Source organism: Lipotes vexillifer, unplaced genomic scaffold (assembly GCF_000442215.2).
Source record: "Lipotes vexillifer unplaced genomic scaffold, Lipotes_vexillifer_v1.1 scaffold329, whole genome shotgun sequence".
NCBI lineage: Eukaryota > Metazoa > Chordata > Mammalia > Artiodactyla > Lipotidae > Lipotes > Lipotes vexillifer.
Window position 1 is genome coordinate 5,124,262 of NW_006774067.1, and position 19,183 is coordinate 5,143,444.

The 19,183-nt window shown below is 37.9% G+C and overlaps 2 protein-coding genes across 2 annotated transcripts in view; one reads left to right on the forward strand and one right to left on the reverse strand.

Annotated features, from left to right (window-relative positions):
* The window catches only part of THAP2 (THAP domain containing 2), a 10,145-nt gene extending 4,936 nt beyond the window's left edge, over window positions 1-5,209 (reverse strand). The window contains 1 exon segment of the mRNA XM_007448780.1: window positions 4,983-5,209. Within this exon segment, the coding sequence (XP_007448842.1) occupies window positions 4,983-5,053 (71 nt within the window). The 5' untranslated portion in view covers window positions 5,054-5,209.
* Window positions 5,210-5,590: 381 nt separating this feature from the next.
* The window catches only part of ZFC3H1 (zinc finger C3H1-type containing), a 49,505-nt gene continuing 35,912 nt past the window's right edge, over window positions 5,591-19,183 (forward strand). Inside the window, exons 1-3 of the mRNA XM_007448775.1 lie at window positions 5,591-6,548; window positions 11,442-11,858; window positions 18,438-18,502. Coding sequence (XP_007448837.1) covers window positions 5,951-6,548; window positions 11,442-11,858; window positions 18,438-18,502 — 1,080 coding nt within the window. The 5' untranslated portion in view covers window positions 5,591-5,950. The remainder of the gene's footprint in view (window positions 6,549-11,441; window positions 11,859-18,437; window positions 18,503-19,183) is intronic.

Here is a 19,183-nt window from a genome sequence, read left to right on the forward strand (position 1 = left end):
CAGGAATGTTTTTCCTTTTATATTTATTTCAGATATAAAATTTACTGATATGCACCCAGTGTACACCTGTTAAGAGAAAAATATAAGGGACTGTCTAAAAATTCGAATGGTAACTATGTTGACTGACTTGCAAATAGAGGAATCAACATTCACATGTAATAAGTTTGAACTGAACTCTTCTTTAGTTTGACTACCTTATCCTTGAAGTATTATGAACTCACTAGTACCTAAAAAGAACCATTAAATTTATGTTAGAAGATCATGTGGCTCAAAAGCCCCCAACTGAAGCTTCATTAGGTAACAGCTTTGGCTGTGTCAGATATACTAGGCTTGCTCAAATTACCAGCAGGGAGGGCCACAGAGGTGAAGGCCCAGACTTACTTAGACACCCTGTCATCTCATGTCCCACCCCCACTGCCCCAAACATACCCTCACTTGAGGATAACATTCGTGTGTCACTCTGCAGTTCACATGTTTTCATATATGTACGTTGTTTTGCATTTCACTAGAAATACAAGTCTCTCTAATGGAGACTTTATCTACTCGGCCTAGCCCTCACCTCTTAATAGTAATGTATTCTCATCTCAAAGCTTTCTGTTCCAATATTTAGTGATCTGAAAATGTTTCCTGAGGATTAAGCTAAAAATTAAGCTTTAGTTTATAAGCATACTTCTTCTTGGGACTTCAAGCACAAATATTAGCATTTGTATAAGACTATTCAGATATATGAAGACTTTCTTTCAAATATTATCTTTCACCCCGCCCCTTTTAGCTCGTTTTTAAACTAAAAAAAAGTTTTCAATTATGAAACCAATGTCTCCAACTGGACCTTAACGTGATCAAATTCTACTTCTTTCTTTTAAGACTCAGTTTAGGAATCCCATATTCCTAACAAGTGTTTTTATGATCAGAAGACTTGGTCAGATGTTCCTATATCATATAGCACTAATATAACTGTATTCTAATTGTTTGCTTTTCTATCTCCACCACTAGATCACAGGTTTCTCCTGGTTAGGAGCTGTTTTTTCACTACTTTTTCCTGTTACTAAGCATTCAATGAACTTTTTGAGTGAATCAATGAATATACAAAGTAATGGAGTTAGTTTGGCATTACTAAATAATTTTTAGATTATCTGTGTTGAAATAAAATAAGATTAATCAACAATTTTATATTTGATTTTAGATAATGTTTTATACAGTATTAACCTTAATCATGTTTTTGCATGTGTTGTTTGGATTTTTCTCAGCAAATTCAAAGGGTGGGAGAAGCAGCCCATAAACTGAATTTAAGTAATAATAAATCATGTAAATATTAATTAAAAAAATTAATGTGGTGTTAATAGATGGATATATTCTTGTTTACACAATAATAGAACCAGGCTTTCAGAAACATTAGTAGTTTTGGAAAATCACTCAGTATTTTAACAATGCTATTTTGCTTGGGTCTTTAACAGCTGAATGCCTCTTACATTCCAAGCACTGTCCTAGGCACTGAAGACATAATTGATCTACCTTTATGATATCTACCTTCTATGTGGGTATACTGTAATGGGGAAGGTAGAGAATCAAATATCTTGATGTAGTAGAAAAGAGCGGCTGAAAATAGTCTCTGTAATCAAACCAGGTATCAAACCCAGCTTCTTCACGTAATAGCTGGGTGACTTTAAGAATGTTTAACCTTTTTAGGCCCCAGTTTCATCATCCATAAAGTGGAGTAATAACGGTACCTAGTGTGGTTCTAGGGATTAAATGAGACATTGTGAGTAAATGCTCAGCCCAATGCATAGTACGTGGTAAATACTAAATAAATGCTGTTTATTATTATTATAAAAGTAATTACAAGTGTCATGAGTTTATAAAAGGGTAAGTACAGGATTGCACAGAACCATAAAACAGGAAGAACTAATCTCATCAAGAGGCCTTAAGACAGTATGAATTAGCTAGGGAAATTAGGATGGTAGTAGTGAAGAGTGTTAAAGAGTATCTTGGGGACAGGAAGAGTGTTATGACACGAAATGAAGATGGAGGACTTTCCAAGTTAAAGAGTAATTTTGAACTTTATCCAAAATGGCATTGGTAAACCATTAAGAGGCCTAATTTAGAGCTGTCAACAGAAAATGTTTTAACTGGTTGTTAAACACAGCCATTATTAAAAATTACATTATGTAAGTTTGCATTTAAATCAATTAAAAACAAAGGTAGTAAGTACTAAAAACCCATCACTTCCTAATTATTTTACTGTTGTCTATACTCTTCAGGTTACTTATGTCTGTTACACCTGTATGGAATAAATGCTATAGAATAGAGTAGTACTGCACATTTCTTCCCAACTCCATGATCAGTGATGTCATATTGGTAGCTTATAACCAGTTATGGTGGGAGTATTTATATCATGGAAATTGGAAAAACACTACAAATCAGGGCTTTCCCCCTTTCCTGGAAATTCTGTTGTTAAAAATTTAGCAACACACTATTGATTATAGGAGTGCATGAATGGAAGCAGTGAAACAGTTAAAAGGTTGTAATAATCCAACTGAGAGGGAATGGTGAGATGTCAAGGGAGGATGACCTCCTAGTTTCTGGGTGGATGGTGTTTCCATTTACTGAGAAAGGGAATATGGGAAGTGGTGTAGGTTTGGGGGGAAGGGCAAGTTCAGTAGTACAGCTTTAGTACGCTGAATGTGAGTAACTGAAGAGACCAGGGAAATAACTGAGACACTTTACCGATAGGTCTAAAACTCATTAGAGAGAGTTGGACCAGAGGTATTGATTTGGGAGGCATTAACAGGTAAATGTTAACCAAGACCACAGGAACCGTTGCAATCCTTTTGATAAGAGTGGGAGGACCTTGGTCAGGGGGTGGAGTGGCAGAGGAGACTGAAGTTAGGCCAAAAAAGTAAGGTGAAAATCACAAAATTAGTGTCAAATAATTCAAAGTAGAGAGTATTTCAAGGAGGAAATGATCACATGCCATGAAAAAAGGACGCTGGAGTGACAATTTATGTTAGCAAGAACAGTTTCAAAAGATTATTATTGGCAACACTTAGACTGGAATGGGCTAAGAGATAAGAAAAATGGTGACAGTAAGTTTAGGCAATATAAGCTGTACATGGGGATAAAGAATTCTACCAATGTCCTAGGAAAGGAGTGAATAGTGTTAATTATGAAATAGGGATTAATTTTATAATAAATAATGTTATTTTAACACCTAAACTTCTGGGGTTACACATGAAAATGTTAATTTCATAGCAAACAGTCAAACATGGAGAGGAGGTATGTATGTTATGGTACCACTGTGCATCTCCTAAACATTCATTATTGGTACCTTGAATCCTCCCTCCCCCTCATCTTCCAAATCAAATGACCATATATGGTAGTTTCTCCTCAAACATTTCTCAAGTCTGTCCACTTTCCATCTCTACTGTCAGTACCACTGTAGTCTAGGCCACTGGGTGGACTCTCCATTGTTTTACTACAGGTTCCCAACTTTTTTCTCTATCAACGCTCACCTCTTCTAATCTAGTGCTGATTGTGCCAACAACAGAAGTACATTTAGTTCAGTTGACGCTGTAGCAGGATATCCTTGTGAAACAGCAGGTGCATTAACATTCTGTAATAAGCTCCTTTCTGTCAAATTCATCTCTTGATGATGCTTGACCAGCACTTTAAGTAACACTGTAATTCTCTGCACTGCAGCCTGAGGGCTTTTTAATATACAAATCTAATCACGCCATTCTTTTTAAGCCCTCCATAGCTTCTCAAGTACTCATTGGATAAAACAGAAAATCCTTTAAGTATCGTAGAGGACCAAATCTATGTCATCTCTTGGTCTCATCTGAAATTTCACATCCTTTGAGAAGTGTTCTTTGACTTTCCAAGCAAGGCTAAGTTAGAGACCCTGAAGGTCTCTTCTTTGGCACTTGACCACAATTATGTATGTTGGTCTTTCTCATTCCAACTCCAGGAAGGTTAAGAATTTTCTGGATCCCTAGCACCATGTCTGGGAAATAAGAGCTTGGTACACATTTGATGGATGAATGAATAAAGCACTACATTTGCATGAAGTAGATGAAAAACAGAACCACCACAAGGATTTTTTTTTTAAGTGGTAACTTTTAATAAGTGGGTACATTTTGTCATAATGAAGTAGGGAGAAAGGTCAAGGATATCATTTTCTACATTCTAAGATCTTAAGTTGTGAGGTATATCAAACCAGAACTGTTTGTACTTAACTTTTTGAATGCTTCTTTTCTTCAGGCATATGGCAGGCACTTGCAGAGAAGGTAAACATTTACCAAGTATTTATTATGTTTCATGTAGGGTTCAAAGCGCTTTCCAGAGTTCTGATTTGACAGAAATAAAGAATTTTGATTGCTCTTCCAGCAAACGAAGGCAAAACATAACCTGGGTTCTTTTTATACTACCCTGTTCTAGTAAGAATAGAAAGCTTATCTTTTCCACTTTCATTAACATCGCTTAATTCCACGGCTACTAATGATGATGACTCAATTTTTCCGCAGAGTTACTGTGCGTGACTATTTGAAATTTAAATGCTTCCCATGTCAGTCCTGCTAGTGAGAATTGACTAATTATACGGGAACACAGCAGGCTTTTTAGGTGATTGCTGACTTGAAAAGGCAGATCTTGCTTCCTCTTATGGCGTCATTAATATCAAAACTTGGTCAAATACACAGGGAGTAGCAGAATAGAAAATTAAGGTATCCTCCTGTCACTTTCTAGAGAAGGAGTAATTACGGAGAGAACTTGGCTCTCTTTTACAAAGTGAGTAAACCTACCCCGAAGGGAGCGAAAAATTGGACAGATTTGAGAAACACACACAAAGGGCAAAAATGATGCGTCCCTGCTACTAGCTAGCTACCTAGCGAAGTTATCAGAATTAGTAGAATCCTGTTCTTTCCACACAAGCGATACCCAGTCTAGGAACTCCCGTTTCCGTCACCCCCACTCCCTGCCCAGGTTACCTGTGGAAGCTGATGTTAATGTGCTTGTTGTAGGTAGTAGCACAACCCGCCGCGGCGCAATTGGTCGGCATTTCCTTTTCGCCCTCATTCGGCGCTGTCTTAAGCCTAATCTGAGGCGCGGGCTGCTACGCTTCCTTCGGGAAGAGACTGGGCAAGCGAGGCTGGGGAAGGGCCCACCCAGCTAAGCTGCGGGAGCTAGGTGGGAAGAAAGGGTGTACGTATGTGTGCAGGGAGGGGGGGTGGTGTCAGCCTTCCCTTTCTCTTTATTAATATGGCGGACTTGAGCCACAGGAGCCGACAGTCCTGGAGCTCTAGTCCCCTTCGTTTGCCTTCACCAACATGGCGGACGCACCCCGTCCTCTCCCTGGCTCCCAAAAGGGAGTAGGACTACTGCTTTTCCTCAGCAGCTGTCCTCCGAGCAATTAAAAAAAAGATGTGTGTCCCTCCCATCCCCCCCATTACTCTGAAACTCTCACGGCCGAGATTAAGAACGGGCCCGCCTACCCCATCACGAACCCAAAAACCCCAAAGCAGCGCCTGGAGTGGGGACGGGCCTCAGACTGGAAGGACAAACCCTAAGCGAGAGCCAAAAAAAAAATGACTACAACTCCCAGTGAGTATCGCGTTGTCCTAATTATCATCGCGTGAACTGAGAGCCTTGTTTCCTGCGTGCCGCAGGAAGTGACGTCATGAGCAGAGCCACTTCCAGAGCTCTCTTCTCGCGAGGCGGAAGGGCCCAGATCGCGGAGGAGCAAGGGGGCGCTAGGGCAGGGAAGTGGGTTGCGACGGTCCGGCGAGAAAGAGCTGGGGTGCGGGGAAGTTAGGGAGCAGAGCCCGCTAGGTGAGCAAGTAGGGTAAGGCCGCACCGACCGGGTCCGTTGAGAAAGAAGGAAACTGAGCAGGAAGGCAGTTGACGGGCGGATCCCCGGACAGAGCGCTAAGGTTGTGTGGAACGCGCTGCTCCCGGGATGGCGACTGCAGATACTCCGGCCCCGGCCTCCAGTGGTCTCTCGCCCAAGGAAGAAGGGGAGCTCGAAGATGGGGAGATCAGCGACGACGATAATAACAGCCAGGTACGGAGCCGGAGCAGCAGCAGCAGCAGTGCCGGCGGGCTGTTACCGTACCCGCGGCGAAGGCCTCCTCACCCGGCCCGGGGCGGTGGATCCGGCGGAGGCGGTGGCTCCTCCTCGTCATCGTCCTCTTCTCAGCAGCAGCTGAGGAATTTTTCACGCTCGCGGCACGCGTCGGAGCGGGGCCACCTCAGGGGACACAGCAGCTACCGACCCAAAGAGCCGTTCCGGTCTCACCCGCCCTCCGTGCGGATGCCTTCGAGCTCACTGTCCGAAAGCAGCCCTCGGCCGTCCTTTTGGGAACGGAGCCACATCGCCTTGGACCGTTTCCGTTTTCGAGGCAGGCCTTACCGGGGTGGGAGTCGCTGGAGTCGGGGGCGAGGAGGGGGTGAGCGAGGAGGCAAGCCGGGGGGCAGACCTCCTCTGGGAGGAGGAGCTGGATCCGGATTCGGCAGCAGTCAGAGCTGGCGAGAGCCCTCTCCACCTCGGAAGAGTTGTATCCTTAACGTGGCGGTCTGCCCTGGGTGTGTCACTGAAGTTCCCTTTAGCGTCTTCTCAGGTCTATGAGATGAGTAACTTTTGGGAACCGTCAGAACCGCTTGTTTTCACTGTGTCAGTATTCTTAACGTAGGAGGTTCTTTGGTAATCCCCACCCATGTGTCAAACTGTAGCGTTATTTCTTAAAATTGCTTTATTGGGTGTATTGCTTTTTAATATGAACGTGTTATGGATGGGGGCCAAACTGGTGGAATCTGAGACAGTGTAAAATCAGATTTGCAGTATTACATTAGAAGCCCAAGTTTCATTAGCCTTTGTTTTTGCTAGTACAGGAACTTTGTTATGTGAAGTTGCCTTAGATTGTTAGAGGGAGAAAAAAAATATTGGCCATAAAAAGTTTGGGGAATACTGTTGCTTATTTCATATTGCAGTGTCACATTGAAAATTGTGAGGTTTCATCGTTCATAATCCTACTGGTTTTATTTGTGATTCTGTTTCTACCGTTCTTGATTTACACACTGCTGCTTTTTTAAAGTTAAAAAAAAAAAGAACTGGTATCTTCCTCGCCAACTCAAATTCAGAGGTTTGAAATTCACATTTCTTTGGGGGAAACTTTACCTCCTTAACTTTTCTATTTCTTATGTTCACATTTTGGACATTTTATAACTCTTACTGCTGACAAATGTGGGCTAGATAGAGAATGAAACTTAACAGCATTTTAATTTTGATATATTGGAAACTATGGGGTTTATGGGAAGGTGGAGTCTATGGAGAGGTTAAGAAGGAAAATAGCAAAATAATCTGGTTTTTGTCCCCTCTAATCTTATTCATAGTTATCGTAAACATTCCTGAGTTTACTCATCTGAGGGTTTGCCATTTTAAGACGTGTTTGTAGAACTATGTCTTTAAAAACTTTTTTTTAATTGAAATATAGTTAATTTACAACGTGTGTTTCAAGTGTATAGAAAAGTGATTCAGTTATATATATAATACTATAATTTATTGTAGTAATGTAATATATACTTTTTCAGATTTTTTGTAGAACTGTGTCTTGACATATTCCATGATAACTGCATAAAAATAGTTTACTTAGAACATTTATTACTGGTTGTAATTTCCATGGTGTAATGATTTTTTAATATATTCATTATATATGAAACTTATATATAAAGACATTTGTTTGGGAGACACTCAACATTTTTTTCACAGAATACTTAGGGCCAAACTGTCTTTCCCAGATGTCGGGATTGGAAGGGGACCAGAAATGTAGGTTTAGGTAAGAAGTAGGAGCTTCTGGTGCTACTGCTCTGAAAAAACTTCTACAATCAAAAATTGGGTTAGGAGCACTCCAGGATTGTTTCAGAAAAAAAATCATGTAGGTATTTAACTTTTAAAAAGAGGGATGCTCTTTCAATAAAGTTAGAAAACCTCTGCCCAAGATATTTTTTTAACCAAAGATTTGTTAGTTTGTCAATTCTGAGCCTAAAAATGGAAAGGCTATTTAAGTACAAATATGTAAATTTTTTAAGAATATGAAGATGTAACTTCTAATTTGTGTTGGAGAGGCAAATGTAAATAATTATAGTTCAGTGTAAAAGTTTCAAATTGAGGTATGTAAAAAGTACTATGGGAGCTTAAAGTTTTTTCATAGTTTATTTTATATTAGAGAAGGAAGTGGTATGTGAACTTGCCTACCTCCTGCCTTTGCCTTCTTTCTGTCCATTCATTCAATACCTCTACCACATACCTTGATTAATTGTTAATCTTAAATGTTCTTTTTAATGAACAGGCACATGATGTTGTGAAACAAGTATGGGAAAATATCCAGTTTGATTTCTGAAGTAACTTATCAGAAATGAGCTCTCTTGCTGTTTTTCTTTTCACAGATGCTGCACTTAAAGATGATTGTTTTGATCTTCTGCTCATTGTTTTCCTTGTGAAGTATCACTAACCCATCCTAGAGGTGGTATTCTTTATAAGAATTTGTGAAGGAAAACATAGCTCCCAGCCACTGTTGTGTAATGTGAGCAAACAAAATTTGTGATACAAAATTTTGTTAATTCAAATTCCTTTAATACCATGATTGTACTAAGTTTAATTCATATTTCCACTGTATGATTGTAATAATGACATTTTACAAATATTGCATTAAGAAAGAATAAGGATTATTCTGTGACTCACTTCCATAATCTAGAAGTGAGGTAGCATGAATGCAGGTGGGTTTTTGTTTTTTAAAACTTTTTTTTTCTGTAATAATTAAGGTATGCTAGATGCAGCTTTAAAGAAATAGAATAAACCATTATTCTATTTAGATTCTATTTAGATTCTATTTTACTTAGATCCATATTCTATTTAGATATTAGATTGTATCAGAATCTAATAAACCAAATAGATTCTATTGCAGTAGTTATTTTCATTCTCATTCATTTTTAATTTTCCTTAGTGAGAGACACTTTGTCAATCAATCTTAGCATATATCTTCTTTGGATGGCTGCTGATTTAAACTTTCAAATCTGATCAGAGCTAACATAATGAGTCCAGTGTCTTATCAGTAGAAAGTCATTCCATTTTCACCTGCAATTGTAAAGGTTGAATGGCAGTTCTTTTTTTAAACCAGGTTTCAGTTAGAAATTGCATCTTGACCAATTTCAAATTAAATCTTTTAAGTGCTGGTATCATCGTAGCTGTTCTGTATAGACAGAAGTAGGAGATTTCATTTAGCCTTGAAGGAGATTAATTAGTCATAGCTCAGTTGCTTCTCATTTTTCTGTCCTTTAGTTATTTTATTTTTTTGTTAGCGTATTGAATCTTTTCCCTTTGTGAATGTTTCCAAGGACTCTAGTCATATATATTTTTTTAAGTTACTGTAGCTACATTGGAAAAGTGAGATGTAAATGTAGATAATTACATAGTTTATGTACAGAGAGTATGTAATGGTGGGGTGGGGGAGCAAGTAATTGCCCGACTTCACATAGTGGGTGGCATTTGAATTGGGGTCAGTTTGAAGAACAGAAGAACCTAGACACAAAGCTATGCATAAATTGTGATAAACATGGAAGAGGTGAGATTGGAAAGGAATCATGAAAGCATTATATGCCATTTTAAGGATTTTGGACTCTATTCTTAGATTAAAACAAGGGATGAGATCTGATCAGATTTGTGTTCTAGAAAGATTAGTCTACCAATAGGAAGGAGAATGGCTTGTGGGAGATAGAACCCTAAATGTCTATCACCAGCCAAATCTATGGGAGTACATTAGAACGCTCAAAATTGAAAGAGAGAGACTAAGTAGAGCTCACTGGCGAGCACCATTTTTGCAGTAGTTGGAAGAGAAAGGAGTCATGAAGACTTACAGGCAAAAAAAAAAAAAAAAAAAAGGAAACAAGGGGAGAGTAGAGTTATGGAAGCTAAGAGAGATGTAGTTTACAGGGTTTAATGCTGCAGAGAAGTCAGGGTGGATAAACTCAGCCAGCAGAAGCCAGATTCCATTTGGTGGAGGAGTAAGACAGGTAATGAGAAACTAGTATCGTTTCAAGAAACTGAGCTCTGAAGAGATCAGAAAAACAGATTTACTAGAACAGTTTTGCTGCAGAACTGTTAAAGATTTTCAGTTGTAGTGCTCATTTAGTTTCTAAAATATTTGGTGGTAATTCCCATTCTTAAATTGGTCATTAGAGAAGTTTAAAAATCTTTGGGGCTTCCCTGGTGGCGCAGTGGTTGGGAGTCCGCCTGCCGATGCAGGGGACGCGGGATCGTGCCCCGATCCGGGAGGATCCACCATGCCGCGGAGCGGCTGGGCCCGTGAGCCGTGGCCGCGGAGCCTGCGCGTCCGGAGCCTGTGCTCCGCGGCGGGAGTCCATGTTAACATTAGGATGGGTTTTTCTATTTCTGCAAAAAAAAAAAAAAAAAAAAAAATCTTTGTGGATTGCTTTTCCGTTAAGTTGTTACACAGAGAAAAAACTATTTAGGGAACTGTAATGTTATATCGTAGCGAATTTAATCATCTATAAATGACATATTAAAACCACTATTTGTGTTTTGTTAATTTCTAGGCTGGAGAAGTGAGGTGGAACAGTTCTCTTATGTATGAATTAATTTGAATAAAAATTGTAGTTTGGAACTTTGTAGCCATTTCCAACCAAGAAGTTAAGTTTTATGTATCACTATGTTAGAGAAGAAAAAAAAACAAAAGTAATTGGTTTTAGATATCCTTTTCTTCAGGGGAAAATTAGAAGATACATTTTGAATACAACTTAAGTTTTTTTTTTTAAATTATTTAACTGCCTTCATTGTCTTAGTTATATATATGTTGGATGTTAGTATACTTGGTGAGCTCTGCAATTGTTAATCTGTTAGGTTTTTAATACAGTGTTTCTTATTCATAACTTAGTCTTAACTATTGTCTGTTAATTTTTTATCTCTTTTTAAAAATTTGAGACATGACAAGAAACTAATTAAAAAGAAACGTTTTCTTCTGATTATCTGAAGTGTAAATTATCCACATCTGTGACAAACTGTTCAGTTTCTCCCCACTTCCTTCAGAAAGGAATCTAACATCCAGCTCATTATGGGCTTTCCTGATAACCTGCAGCAGGAAGGATGCTATAACCTAACTAAGTGTAATACCTGTGGATACAACAGGTAATAAGTGACACGAGTGATTTTGTAAGTGGACTATTTATATGCATACTTGTTAATTTTAAAGTATGGGCACATAATGAAAGTGGGCATTAGCAGCACATATGTTAAATGGCATTTAGTAATTTTAAAATATCAATTCATCTTCCTTGAAAAACGTGAAAAAGGGAGACAATTCATCTGTAGTCTAATGTGTTTTTGTTAAATTAACTGGATAATTTTTGGAAACTGGTTTCCTTAATATGCTGTTCAGCTAAAAGTTTTGGAAGATCTCCATCAAGAAAACAGAATTATTCATCAAAAAGTGAAAACTGTGGGGAAGAAACTTTTGAAGATTTACTTTTGAAGTATAAGCAAATACAGTTGGAACTAGAGTGCATCAATAAGGATGAAAAACTAGCTTTGAGTAGCAAAGAGGAGAATGTGCAAGAAGATCCTAAAACACTGAACTTTGAGGACCAAACAGGCACTGATAATGTCAGTATTATAAAGGACTCAAGTAAAGAAGTAGCTCCTGAGGAGAAAACACAGGTCAAAACTTTTCAGGCATTTGAATTAAAACCACTCAGGCAAAAATTGACTTTACCAGGAGATAAGAACCGGTTGAAAAAAGTTAAAGATGGAACAAAACAGCTTTCCCTGAAATCTGACACTACTGAATCTAGTCAAGGTAATGGAATTGAAAATTTCAGTTAGTGATGATATGCTTCTTCCTCTAAAGGGGTAACTAGTTATTTTGGTAGTGTACTTCATTGAAATGATTCTGGTGTTTTATCTGTGAATTCTTTTTGCACTTTCTACGTAGATAGTCGTATTGTTGGGTGATGACAAGTTTTGTTTCATTCTGATCTTTCACCACTTTTGGCCTTAAGTGCTGGTCAGGACTAATAATACAGTTTTTAACATAAGTGGTAGTGGGCACCTTTGTTCCCTAACTTACGGGGGATACTTTTGCCATTTACTTTTAGATATGATGTTGGCTAAGTTTTCTGTAGGAGTCCTTTATTGGGTAAAGGAGGTGTTCACCCCCACCCCAGCCCCCATTCCTTGTTTGAAATTTTCAGCATGAATGGATTTTGAAGTTTATCAAATCTTTTTTCTTCATTTATGGAGAAGAGCATCTAATTTTTCTCCTTTAATTTATTAGTGTAATGGATTATATTAATTGATTTTTGTAGTGTTAAACCACCCTTGTATGATTGGGATAAATCCAGTTAGTTCATGATATATCATTTTTATACATCATGGATTTGGTTTGTTAATTTTTTCTTTTCCTCTTTTTTATGAATGTATGATTTATATACAGTAAAAATTTACCCATTTAACTGTATAGTTCTTTGAGTTTTGACAAATGAAAGCAGTTGGGTAACCATTGCCAGCCATCACTATCATAGAACAGTTTCATTAACTCTCACCGATTCCCTCATGCCACCAACCCTACTTGGTAACCACTGGTCTGTTTTCTGACCCTATACTTTTGCCTTTTCCAGAATGTCATATAAATGGAGTCTTGTAGAACATTGCCTTTTAATCCTAGCTGCTTTCCCTTAGCATAGTGTATTTGAGATTGATCCATGTGGTTGCTTATGTCAGTAGTTCATTCTCTTTTATTGCTGAATGTCCCATTGTATGGCTATGCTACAGTTTGTTTATCCATTTCCCACTTCAGGGACATTTGGTTCTTCGTTTGGGGCAGTTACAAAACCTTCATAGATAAAGGTTTGCTAATGTTTTGTTTAGGATTTTTCACGTAGGTTCATAGTCTGTAGTTTTGTTCCTTCTTTTTCCTTACAAGATTTAGTATAAGGTTATGCTCAGAATGAGTTGGGGAGTGGTTTCCTCTTTGTTCTCTGGGATAGTTTTAAGGTTGGAATCATTCCTGGGATATTTGGTAGATCTTGCTGGTAAAATTATCTGGGCCAGGATGGCTTTTTTTCTGGGAAGGTTTTGAACTACTGACTGTTTATGTTTTCTATTTCTGGTTAAGGCAGTTTAGGTAAACTATTTTCCTTGTAATGTGCTCGTTTCCTGTAAGTTGTACAGTTTATACTAAGTTATTCTGAAGAATCTTACCTTTTTATTATCCACAGCAGTTATTAATTGTGTCTCCCATCATCTTTTAAAAATTTCCCCAGAAATAAGTCCACAGCTTTTAAAACTCATTAATTTTTAGCCTCTCTACTATTAACATCATTTGGGGCTATGAAACTTCTACTTTAGCTGCATCTCAGTTTGTCATTTGTAAATTTTTTTCATTCAGTTCTAAGTATTTTCTAATTTTTGTTATTCTTTGGCCTGTAGGCTGTTTAGAAATGTGTTCCAAAACATGTAGGTTTTTTAGGTGTATTTTTTGTCATTGAATTCTAAGTCAATCACATTGTCAGAGAATGAGATCTATATAGTAGCAATCTTTTGAAATATTTGTAGAGACTTGCTTTATTGTCTAGTATGTGATTGATTTTTGTAACTGTTGTGTGTTTGAAAGGAATGTTTGGATTGTTAGATCAAGCTTTTTTTTTTTTTTTTTTTTTGGTGGTATGCGGGCCTCTTACTGTTGTGGCCTCTCCCATTGCGGAGCACAGCCTCCAGACGCGCAGGCTCAGCGGCCATGGTTCACGGGCCCAGCCACTCCGCGGCATGTGGGATCTTCCCGGACCGGGGCACGAACCTGTGTCCCCTGCATTGGCAGGCGGACTCTCAACCACTGCGCCGCCAGGGAAGCCCCTAGATCAAGCTTTTATGTTCACATCTTCCTTCTAAGATATGAACATTTTTTGATCTGCTTGATCTGTCAATTGCTGAGAGGCTTGCTAAAATCTGCCAGTATGGTAGTGGATTTCTAGTTTTCAGATTTTGCTTTACATACTTTGAGGCTGGGGAATTGACTTATTATTCTCATTATTATGTAGTGATCTCTATCTCTAGTAATGTTTTTGCCTAAAAGACTATTTCATCTCATGTTAATAACCACACCATCTTTCTCTTGTTAAGTGTATATGCTTTGTATATCACTTTCCATCCTTTCAGTCTTTCTGTATCTTCATGTCCCAAATGTTACTTGTACATTGTATGGAGCTGGATTTCATTTGTAGTTTAACCTGACGATCTTTGTCTTTTAACAAGAACATATAGTTCACATTTTTTCATGATTACTGATATTTGTATTTATTTCCTTTTCTTTTTTTTCTGTCTTGCCTCTTTTGACTTTTTTTTTTAATACAACTTTTTTTTTTCTTTTACTCGTTTGGAAGTTAGATACAAAGGTTTTGGTCTCATTGATTCCTTTAGGAATTGTAACATGAATTCTTATCAGTGTTTAAAGTTAATCAAGTTATTTACCCTTTCCCTGATATACAAGGACCAGTATTTGCCTACCTTTGCCCATGTATTTAACACTTTCTTGGCTCACTCTTCCTTCTATGTCTAGAATCACTTATGCTTAGAATACATTTTTAAGAATTTCCTTTAGTTTGTGTCTGCTATATGAAAAACTTATTTCTGTTTACCCTATTTTAAAGACAGTTTTCTTAGGTTTAGAATTCTAGATTAGTTAATTACATTCTCAGTATATTAAAGATATTTTCTGGCTTCCATTGTTGATTTTGAAAAGTCAGCTATCAGTCTTTTTTTTAAATAAAACATTTTTAAAATTTTATTTATTTATTTTTGGCTGCTTGGGTCTTTGTTGCTGTGCGCAGGCTTTATCTAGTTGGTGAGAGGGGGCTACTGTTCATTGCAGTGCACCTGCTTCTCCTTTTGGTGGCTTCTCTTGTTGCAGGACACAGGCTCTAGGCGCGCGGGCTTCAGTAATTGCAGCACGCGGGCTCAGTAGTTGTGGCTTGTGGGCTCTAGAGCGCAGGCTCAGTAGTTGTGGCGCACGGGCTTAGTTGCTCTGCGGCATGTGGGATCTTCGCAGACCAGGGATTGAACCCGTGTCCCCTGCATTGGCAGGGGATTCTTAACCACTGCACCACCAGGGAAGCCCAACTTCTGTCTTTTCAGCTAGACTTCCGGAAAGGCTAATCTACGCTGACTCCTTTCAGTTCACCTGTCATTCCTTCTTAACTCAATGTAGTTTGCTTTTCTGACCCTACCAGAATACTGAAACTACTCATGGCACGGTTACTTTGACCTAATTGCAAAATTCATTTTTCACTTTCATTCCTTTTTTATTTCATTCTTCCATTTATTCAGAATTTAGTTGAGCACTTTATTCCAGCCTCTTGGAAGTACATCAGTGGAAAATAGACAGTCATTTATGCCTTCATGGGCTTGCATTTTAAGAAGAGGAGACAGTAAATACGATGAGTAAATAACAGTTGTAGAGAGAGAAAAAGCATAGCAGTAAGTAAGTTAGGATGGAGATAGTGGGTACAGGCTGCAGTATTAATGGGTGATCAGGAGAGGCCTGAATTTGAAGGTGAGATTTAAACAAAGGCTTTGAAGATGGTGGGGGAATAGCCAAATGAAGGAAATAGGTTTCTAGGCAAAGAGAATAAATAGCTAGAGCATTGATTTTCTAACTGTGGTCCTTGGACCTTCTTTACCTGGGAACTTGATAGAAATGCAAATTCTTAGGCCCTACCCCAGATCTACTAAATTGGAAACTCTGGAAATGGGGCCCAGCAATCTGTATTTAAGAAGCTCTCTTGTTGACTCTGATACTTGATAAAGTTTGAGAATCACTGAACTAGAGTAATGACCCTTAGGCAGAAGGGTACTGGCATATTTGTGGAATAACAGGGAAACCAGTGCCACTAAAGAAGAGAGAGTGATGGGGAATGAGTAGTGGGAGAGAAGAGGTCAGAGATAACGAGTTGGGACAGATCATGTAGTATTTTGTAAGATGGTTTTTATTCTGAGTGAAATAGGAGGTGTTGCAGGGTTTTGAGCAAAGGATTGGCATAATTTGTTTTAAATTCTCAAAGGATCACTGCTGCTATGTTGAGAGTATCCTGTAGGGAGTAGACACATCTGTTATATTCAGTGATGTTTTTCTCACTAATCCTGAAATTTGGGGATTTGTATGCTACTGTACACATCAGTAGTTTCTTACAACTTTCTGATTTTCCTTTTTTTAAAAAAAAAAACTTTTCCTATGTAACTTCTTAACTGTTGATGTCCTCACTGTTCTCTTCTCCTTGGGTGTTCTCAGTTATTATGGTTTTAGCTACCACCTATATCCTGACTGTCTCTAGCTCAGTTTAGAATTTCAGGTAATAATTTTAAAAATACTGCATGACTGCACAAGACCAATTTTCATTTCGGAAGTATTGAGTAAGAATTGAAATAGAGATATTTTTGTAGAGATCCATGATAGTGGTACGACAGAAGGACCAAACTACATGTTTGGTCAATTAAATCATAACCTGCTTTTATTAATCTTTGTGTAAAGTTAGACTTATGGTCTGAAATTTACGGTTTGTGCTTGTTTTTCAGGTGACATTGTGCTCATTAGGTATCTGCCAGCTTAGTGGTTAGTTGCCTCTATGCTCCCTTAAAGGGAGGTGCTGCCATCTTTTATAGACGAAAGAGAGCCTCATCAACTAATAGACTCTCATGACTAATGACTCATAGTATAGGAGAAAAGTTCTTTGTACATTTATTGTGGAAAGTCTGTCTTTATTTTTTTTTCCTTGTTCATTTTTGTCTAATAGTTATTACTATTCTCTTATTCTTTAAAGTATGGTCAGTTTTGTTATAAGGTGACATGTATTCCTGGAAATCACTACACTGCAGAATTGCACAATAAAAAGCACAGGGCTAGGGGCAAATGGTGTTAGGGAAAACAACACTCAAAAACCTTGTCAGTGGCACATGAAAAAAGATTGGAATTAAAAACGGTAATGCAGGTTTACACATTAAATGGGTAAAAATGCTTGAAATACTACAATAAATATGTCACTTTACCTTGGAAAAGACCTAAAATGTGCTTGTGGAAGTAGATCTGCAGCTTATGAGTTACTGTGAAGTAGAGCAAGGAAGGTTGTTTGAAATTGGACAGTAAGTTGCAACACCAGATGGGGATGGGTGTGCATATACAGTGAACTGAAGTAGCTGGTAAATTGATCACCATGTTTGGGATTTGTATATTCCTACATGCATCACCTGGGTGCAGCTTTCTGCATTCTCTTAGTGTTTCTTGGACGCAAATTGTACGTAAGCAAATGTGAAATTTGTGTTGTCCTCAGATTATTTTCTAATATATCAATCATGTTGCAACAAATTCATATTTCCAAAACAAGCCTTATGGCAGAACTGACCTAACTCAAAGTTTGGTGATTGCCTTCCATTTACTTTTTCTAGGTACTTGATATAATAATTTTTCTATGTATTGAATAAGTTGCCTATTCTTTTATCAGTAGGTCTTGAGCAATCAAATTAGGATATTTGGAATACTGGTAGTGGTATTATGGGAAAAGAAAACTAGGCTTGGAGTTTAGACTTAGTTTGAATCCTAGCTTTGCAAATTTATTTGTGTCATCTTGAGAAAAGATTTTCTTAGTTTTTAACTTAATCTGTTTTAGCTATGAAAGTGCCTCTCTCAGTACTATTATATTTGTACTGTAACTTTACTGTGTAATTTGTAGAGCTGTCATAGATTAGATAATATATAAATAAGATTTTGTAATAGCTTAATCAGAAATCTGGGCCCAAGGCTAGAATTCTGGAAAATGTGCGGAAGGACTTAATTTGGTTGATACTTAACCTGCTTCTGTTGATGCTTTTCTGCATAAATAGAGAACATTTCTTTTTTTTTCTTTTTTCTACCTTTTGGCCAAGTCCCAAAGACATTTCTTTAATGAATAAATCCAATACAATCTCTAAATGTTGAATTCATTTCAACTTTTGAGGTCTGAATTAATCATCACATATTCTTTTCTGTGTATTATCTATTCAGTAATGAAGCTTTGTTTCTTGTCTATCTGCTCTGTAAATTCTGTTCTTATTTGAAATAATTATTTTTAGTTCAGAAGTCATTCTTACCATAGTGCAGTTTTAATTTATAATTTAATATTTTGAATTGTTTTTGCATTATAACTTTCAGAAATGAGGCTGATGTGGAAAGTTTGTTCAGATTTTCATTCACTCTAACAACATTCTTTCCTTTTGGTTGAGAGATTGAGAAAATTAGACCCTTTAATGAGACCGTTTAAAATAAATACTAGTAAATATCATGTAGCATTTTATTTTAAATTGATTGTGGCAATCTTTTAAAGCATTCAGAGTATGCTGTTTTATTTTAAAGGATTAGAAGATAAGGAACAAAATTTAACGAGAAGAATTAGTGCCTCAGATATTCTATCTGAAAAGGTAAGATACTGCTTTGTGAGATTGGATATCTCTGTAAGACTGATTCTTGCACTGCTTTACTCTGTTCTTTTGAAAGGGAAATTCTGTCTTGTTTTTCACTCTTTTTTTTTTTTCATCATTGCTATACCTTCATTTGGATATAAGCCTTAAAGATAAGAAAATCTGGAGAGACATCTTGGAGTATCTCCACTGGGTTCATTTAGATTACATTTAATTGAAATGTTATATGTATCTATAGATAATATTTTTGTTTCTTTTTTTTTGCGGTACGCGGGCCTCTCTCGTTGCGGAGCACAGGCTCCGGACACGCAGGCTCAGTGGCCATGACTCACGGGCCCAGCCGCTCCGCGGCATGTGGGATCTTCCTGGACCGGGGCACGAACCCGTGTCCCCTGCATCGGCAGGCGGACTCTCAACCGCTGCGCCACCAGGGAAGCCCTGCTTTTTTGGATTTTGAAACTTCTAATTTTCCTCCACAGATTTTCTTTTCCTAATTTTGGGGGGTTATGCTGTGTGAGAAAGCTTTGGAGTTAGACAAACCTTGACCTGGTATCCAATTCTAGCTCCTCTTATTAGCTGAGTGATCCTTGTGTAAGCTGTTTAGCCTTTGCTTGCCTCTGTTTTCTTTTCTACAAAATGAGTTTAATGTCATCCGTTTTCTGGGTTGTTGTGAGGTTCAGC